A 7,500-nucleotide genomic window follows, 5' to 3' on the forward strand; every position below is an offset into this window, starting at 1 on the left:
ATTACAGACGTATGGCTGCGTGCCACTACTGTGAAACAGCAAATGGACTTCAATAAAGACTTTTGTATATAAAGAGAGACTGGCGTTGGTCCTTTGTGAGCTGGGACCTGAGGCAGCCGTGACACTAACACTAACCCTAACCCTAACCCCAACCCCAACCCTTAACCCTGACCCCTCACCCTGACCCTGACCCCTAACCCTGACCCCTAACCCCTAGCCCTAACCCTTAACCCCTAACCCCTAACCCTAACCCAACCCCTACTCTAACCCCTACCCTAACCCTAACCCCAACCCTAACGCTAACCCGAACCCCGAACCCCCAACCTAACCCTAACCCAACCCCTAACCCCTAACCCTAAAACCCAAACCCTAAAACCCTAAACCCTAAACCCTAACCCAACCCTAACCCTAACGCTAACCCTAACGCTAACCCCTTACCCCAACCCTAACCCTAGCCCTAAACCCTAACCCCAACCCCTAACCCTAACCCAACCCTTATTACTCTTTCCCAGCCACCAACAGAATATTTTTAAAAAATGATAAAACATCATATACTACAAACTTCCCTAACCCTTTTATAAGAATAACCATTATAAGTGTTGGCAAGTTTGGGGATGGGATTAGGCTTTCCTTGGCAAACAATCATTTCCTGGAGTCCCTTTTCAAGGGGAAAAGAGCTTTGGAATGGAGGAAAGTGGCAAAGGAGTGGATTTTATATTATTTTTACAGCTAGGTAACTTCCCTGAGCTGTCAAGTGGAAAGGATACATTCAGGCATCATATTAGTAACATGTAGTCTGATATCCCCCCCCCATATTATTATTTCCACAACAAATACATTGTTTCACGTACAGTTCCCAATACACTGTTCAGATACCATTCGAATAAATAAAAATATTATACTGTTAAGACTTAGGGGGGAAGAGGCCATGTCCCACCAGAGTGGGTGTGGTTGATAATAATAATAATTTAACATTTAATGATAATAATTTATTACTCTTTCCCACCCACCAACAGAATATTTAAAAAATGATAAAACATCATATGCGACAAACTTCCCTCACCCTTTTATAAGAATAACCATTATAATAATAATAATAATTTAAAAATGAATAATCCTAATTTATTACCCTTCCCCAGCCACTGTGGGCTGCTCCCCACAGAATATTAAAAATGTGACAAAACTTCCCTAACCCTTTTCTAATAATAATGGTGATGATTTAAAAAGTAATGCTAATAATCATTTATTGCTGTTTCCCAGTATTAAAAACATGGCAAAACTTCCTTCACGTCCAGGGTGTGGGAAGCAGCTAAGAAACAGCTGCGAGAAAAAGCGCGAAACTGCTGGACCCACCCACAACCCGACCTGGGATTGGCCGAAAAGGCTGACCTATCGCTGCAGAGATAATTATTGGGTGTGTGCGAGTGAGGGGGATTCCTACGGCGGCCATTTTGGAAGAAGGCAATGGGACTGGAAAGACGGAAACGGGCCGGAGGGGGGAAGAAAGGGTGGAAGAGGCGCTGCCGCTGCCATGCTGGTTGAGGGCAGCGGGGCCTAGACTAGATTTTTGCATTTCGGGGGTCAGACTAGATGCCTCTGGGGGTCCCATCTCTGCATTTCAGGGGTCTGACTATGTGCCTCTGCGGGTCCCATTTCTGCATTTCAGGGGTCTGTCTAGATGCCTCTGGGGGTACCATCTCTGCATTTCACGGCTAATTTGCCGCTTAAATAATTATTATTCTTCATACTTTAATTAATATTTAAAATTATTATTAATTTATACCCATCTGGCAAGGTTTCCCCAGCCACTTGGGGTGACTTCCAACAAAACGCTCAAATACAAGAACCGATTCAACATTCAGAGCTTCCCCAAACAGGGCTGCCTTCAGATGTCTTCTCAAAGTTGGGTAATTCTTTTTTCTCTCAGACATCTGGTGGGAGTTCCACAGGGCAGGCACCACCACCGAGAAGGCCCTGTGCCTGGTTCCCTGCAACTCAGCTTCTCGCAGCGAGGGAACCGCCAGAAGGCCCTCGGAAGTGGGCCCAGGCATCCGGGCAGAAATCGCGTTTGAATGGGTCCTGTGGTCATCTAGTCCCACTCCCAGCAATGCAGGAAGAATAAGTTATTATTTTTTAATATATTAACTTTTATTAGTTTTTTAATATATCATTTTCAACAGTAATTAAACATCCTTTGAGATCTTATTTCAATTTTTGACTTCCATCAATCCTGTCTGAAAATTTTCCAATCTAATTTCTCAGGATACATTTCTTATCTTCCCTATTACTCATAACCAAGATTTCTATCTTTTTCTACTTTGTAACACTTCGTATATCTCTCCTTACAAAACTTCTAGCATAATTTGTTGATTACAGTTGCTCTTCAAATAATTCATATACTTCTTCAAATCTTCTGTCAATCTCTGGTCTTGCAGTTTCGAATCCTTCCTGTCCTTTTGTCCAATTCTGCAGAGTCCCATTAATTTTGTCTGCCATTCTTCTTTCGGCGGAATTTCATCTTGTTTCCATTTCTGGGCTCACAATACTCTTGCCGCAGTTGTTGCATAGAAAAACAATTTGACATCTTGCCTATTAATGTCCTGACCAAGTAAAATGCTTCTGGTTGTTTTTTTGTTTTGTTTTTTAAATTGAAAAGCCTAATAGTAATGAAAGGAATGAGGATTTGTCTGGAAAACGGGCTGAAGCATCTTTGTGAGTGGCATTCAAAGCTGCCTTGGAGTCACTTGAGAACATCCCCAGAGAAACAAGGAGGAGGCAGGCTTTTTCTGTCCATTTCCTGTCCATTTTGCTCGCCTGCCAGCTGGATGGGAAGCGTCAAAACGCTTCCCTCCAGCTCTGCCACCCAGTGATTTTACCCCCAGGACTCAGGATCATCCAGAGAGGTAAATAATGTGATTTATTTCGTTTGCCGGAGAGGTAAATAATGTGATTTATTTCGTTTGCCGGAGAGGTAAATAATGTGATTTATTTCGTTTTCCAAAGTTTGCATGCTTTAATCATTGTCATCCTTGAACAAGAATAACAGCCATCAAGATTACATTCAATTGATCCACTGACTCCCTGGCAATTTGCGCCGAAATTATTCCACGCACACCCCTTACAAATCGGGGAAAATTCAGTTGAAAATGCAACTTCTCTGGGCTTCTCCAGTCTCACAATATGTTGCATTTTCAGATGAATATTTGGGGGGACCACTTCAAACATCCGCTGTGCTTTGGAGCGGTTTGCTCCTTGCAAACAGCCGAAAGTCTCTAAATTTTGCCTGATTTGCAAGGGATGGGTGGGTGGATTAATTTTGATGGCAACTATGTGTTATTTATTGGCTTTATATACTGCTCAAGGCAGCTCGCCAAAGAAAACCTGAACACAAAACCCACAAAATACATAATAAAATATGACAAACCTAGAATCTCCCCCACCAATAAGACCACACCCTAAATAGTTAATCTGTAACATCTTTCTGCTTTTTGCTGTTCCAAATCCGCCTCGCGTTTTCCTGCCCTTACAGCCACCCTAGAGATCTATGAGACGGAGAAATATCAACCAATAAGAGAATAAACTGATATGATGACCAAAATTAGGGACCCAGAGGAGCGGAAACCCTTTTGCAAAGCATTTGAAAGAAATATATAACAGCGGGGGAACGGGCAAGTAGGAATTGAACGCGGAACAGTAGCGAAAAGAAATTAGGATATTCGGCATGGCTGAGAGAGGGTAAGGAGAAATGGGGAGACCAAGAAGTGATGGAATACAAAATAAAAATAGCATATGCAGCAAGAGAAGGAGAAATTGGGAGAGCAGAAGGGACAGAGTACAGATCTATTAGATGGATGGTGGCAATCTAAACTTTTATGTATTAAAATAAAAATATAGTCTTGTCCTTTGGATCTCTCATTTTGGCATTTCTCATTTAGGCCCGTGTTGCAGACGCCTTTCTTCTACTTCCTACAAGGGAACCCCAACGCCCGTTAGTTCTGAAGGGCAGCCACAGAAAGAAGGGGGGCTGGGTGCATGGAGCCATTCCCAGCACTTCTTGTGATTGGGATCCATAGACAGCTGGAGAGAGAATGCCAAGGATTCATATTCATAGCTGCTGAGAACACCGAGGTTGCAGGTTCGAGAGACAGCAGCATCTTCCTGTATCGCAGCGGGTTGGTCTGGATGACCATCAGGGTTCCTTTTCTCATTCTCCCTCTGCTTTCTCTCCACAGATGAAGATTTGCTTCTTCCCCAGACAGATGGCAGCAAGTGGCTTGCTGGCGCCAGGTAACCGTTTGCACAGCATCCGGCTCACGCCCGGACTCTGGACTGTGTACGTTTCTCCCGTCTGGCTGTGTACATTTCCAACTTGGACACAGTCCAGTTTTCCACTCTGGTGGGTTGCCTAGATGCGCCAGAGCGGAAAGAGACGTAATTTGCGGTCAGGAGAGGATCCTTCAGAGATCCAGTCCCCCCACTAGCCTGGATTCGTGGCTCCGCGTCACGCCAAGGCCAACGTTCTCCAAGCCGCCACTTATAATAATAATAATATAATTTATTATGTATACCCCGCCCATCTGGCTGGGTTTCCCCAGCCACTCTGGGCGGCTTCTAACAAAACACTAAAATACCATAATCGATTAAACATTAAAAGCTTCCCTAAACTTCCAGAGCTCGAGCTGAAAGGGACCCCAAAGGGTCATCCATCCCAACCCACCGCTAGGCAGCCATCTCCGCTCTTCCATCCCAGACCAATGGACAGGATGCGTTGCAGGGGGTTGAGCTGGATGACCCTCAGGGTCCCAATCCAGTTCTATGCTTCTACGTTTCGACTTGCCGGGGGCAGGACTAGGTGACCCTCGGCTAGGATTCTGCATCCCTGTTTCTCTGCAGTGCTGCTCTGGCTGGCCAAAGTTGCCGCCAGCTCCCCTTTCCTGCTCCCTGCTCCCGAAAACACGTCCAACCATGGGCTGCCTGCTCCGGGGAGAACGAATTCGTCGGGGGACGTCCTGCAGTGGCACGTGGGATTCCCAGATCCCCTGGAAGACCTTGGTAAGTGTCACCTACGTAAAGGTCCCCTGACCATTAGGTCCAGTCACGGCAGACTCTGGGGTTGCGGCGTGCATCTTGCTTTATTGGCCGGCGTACAGCTTCCGGATATGTGGCCAGCATGACTAAGCCGCTTCTGTCAAACCAGCGCAGCGCACAGAAACGCCGTTGACCTTCCCGCCGGAGCGGGACCTATTGATCTACTTGCAGTTTGACGTGCTTTCGAACTGCTAGGTTGGCAGGAAAGTGTAACCTAGGGGTCCTCTTTAAGAGCCGCCCCACTTTAAGGGGCCGGGAAGAATGCGGGAAAGGACCACAAAATATTATTAAATACGTTAATCTTCCCTCCCCAGGCGCATCCTAATATACATTTAGTAAATTGTTGTTACAGGTATTAATAATGAGAAATAAAATAGGAGATGCAGGCCGGGCCACCCACATTTGAACAGGCGCCAAAAACGAGGCGGGAAGGAGAAATCCCCCCCCTTCACGCACAGGGACCCCAGTGTCAGTGAGTTCCACAGGTGAGCCGGAGAAAGAATGCTGCCAGTCCAGGGAGGCATGAACTCCAAAAGGTCGAAAACAGCAGGGCAAACAGGACAAAACGCTCTCTTCCGAGCCAGGATTGCATTCTTTGGGGCAAAAGGTTCCCGCCTTGCTGGGGGTTGGTCTGGATGACCCTCAGGGTCCCTTCCAGCTTTTGGGTTCTTTCCCCCGTTTTCAGAGCCTCCTGCCCAGCCGGTCGTCCGCAGAGAGCCTTCTCTGCAAAATCCCGGTGTCCGCTTGTCCTGCCGGGTGCCGAGCGGCACAGTGGAGGCCGTCGAATGGAAAAGGGACGGGAAACCGCTCTCAGGGGGCCAAAGGGATGACGTTCTTCTCCTCCTCCTCTCCGGGGTGGAGACGTCCCACTGTGGCTCGTACTCCTGCAATGCCAGCAACCGCCGGGGCTGGAAGGAGTCGCCCCAGCTGGACGTGACGCCGGGTGAGTAGACGCCAAGTGGGGGGCACAAAACGGAAGAAGAATCCGGGCCCTCTCCTCTCCCCTGTTGCCACGTTTCGCCCTGTAGTGATCAAGGGGGATTGCTATGAGGAATTAGAACAAATCTAGAGTCAGCCATCTGGGTCAGCAAGGAAAGCATTTCGTTGACTGTGTTTCAACTGTGATAGGAATTTTACGTTCTTAGATATATGGTAATGTTCCTAAGCGTACCAACCAAGATCAGCACAGGAAGACCCTCCTGGAACCATTTTGATTCCTAAACTGAGCAAATGTTTTCTCGGCAATGTCAAAGTGGGAAACCTCCCCATTGTCTCACAAATCCGGTCTTAAAGGCACATTTAAGATATGAATAGGGTTTGAGCCTGTGACCTGGCCCAGGAACTAAGTATTTATCATTACAAAAACTAGCCCGGCTCCCCAGGCAATCCAATCAAGTGACCATTAAACAGGTAACCTGTCAGACGAGATAAACAATGCACTCAGATTTCTGCTGTAGACTGCCTTTTCTGTGATGTAGGTATGGCTAGCCAGGCTCCCCAGGAAATCCAATCAAGTAACCTACCAGACAGGAGATAAAGGACAGGAGAAAAACAACATTCAAAATTTCTGTTTTAGACCGCCTTTTCTGTGATGTAGGTATGATGTATCTGAGGGGTGGTCTTAGGTTACACCCCTTCTGCGATGTAGGAATGATGTTTCTGGGAGTGGTCTTGCCTTGCCTTGCTACACGACCATGGGATCCCTTCCCAATCAATGGGTCTATGATTCCCACCAACATTTCTCTGGCGAAAGAGGCCCAATAATTCTGCGGCTCCAGAAGCAGACCTGGTTGGAAGAGAGGGGAAAGTGAAAGCAAACTCTGAATCCATCTTTCCAGGGAATGGTAGAGTTGGATGGGACCCCACTGAAAAACCTCCAATTAATGATAGGATACATTCAGAAAGGACCCCCAGGGTCATCCAGTACAACCCCAGGCAATGTCACCATGGGCGTACCTGGGATGGGAGAGAGGAGAGGGGCATGGGTGCCCGAGTGCCCACAACATTCTCATGGAGGGTCTGGGCACCCCCAAATTTCGGTGCCAGGGCCATGGCACCCAGTTGACACTTCTGGAAGGGGGAAGAGGAACATTGGAATTCCTCCCTGAGGTGCTTGATGTCTCCTCTCCCCAACGGGCTCCATCCTGCAGGGATCTCCATGATGCTGGGGGTGTCCTTCCAGCTCTCCGCCTCAGCCCTGGTGAGTGCTGCTTTCTCCGGATGGGGGATCCTCTTGCCATTGTGTCAGCCCCATAAGCTCCAGATCCGTGAGTATCTTTTTTGCCGCGGGTTGGACTGGATGATCTATGGGGTGCCACCCTTAGGTGCTACCACCCTCTTGACTCCCATCTCGCTCCCCAGGAGGGAAGGCCTGGAAGTGGCTCAGCATCTACGTCAACGGACTGACAGGCT

General features: G+C 47.5%; 1 protein-coding gene across 3 annotated transcripts in view; it reads left to right on the forward strand.

Moving 5' to 3' along the window:
- Positions 1-2,810: 2,810 nt before the first annotated feature.
- The window catches only part of LOC309531870 (uncharacterized protein), a gene marked incomplete at its 3' end in the record, with an annotated part of 5,136 nt that continues 446 nt past the window's right edge, over positions 2,811-7,500 (forward strand). Inside the window, exons 1-5 of one of the 3 annotated variants that reach the window (XM_082221620.1) lie at positions 2,811-2,903; positions 4,233-4,287; positions 4,894-5,052; positions 5,774-6,031; positions 7,239-7,500. The exon at positions 7,239-7,500 is cut by the window's right edge and continues 46 nt beyond it. In XM_082221620.1, coding sequence (XP_082077746.1) covers positions 4,233-4,287; positions 4,894-5,052; positions 5,774-6,031; positions 7,239-7,500 — 734 coding nt within the window. In that variant the 5' untranslated portion in view covers positions 2,811-2,903. Of the gene's footprint in view, positions 2,904-4,045; positions 4,136-4,230; positions 4,288-4,893; positions 5,053-5,773; positions 6,032-7,238 lie in introns of those variants that run through there. The other 2 variants (XM_082221619.1, XM_082221621.1) reach the window with 2 other exon arrangements.

The sequence above is a fragment of the Podarcis vaucheri genome (assembly GCF_965113315.1).
Source record: "Podarcis vaucheri genome assembly, chromosome: 4".
In the NCBI taxonomy this organism is placed as follows: Eukaryota; Metazoa; Chordata; class Lepidosauria; order Squamata; family Lacertidae; genus Podarcis; species Podarcis vaucheri.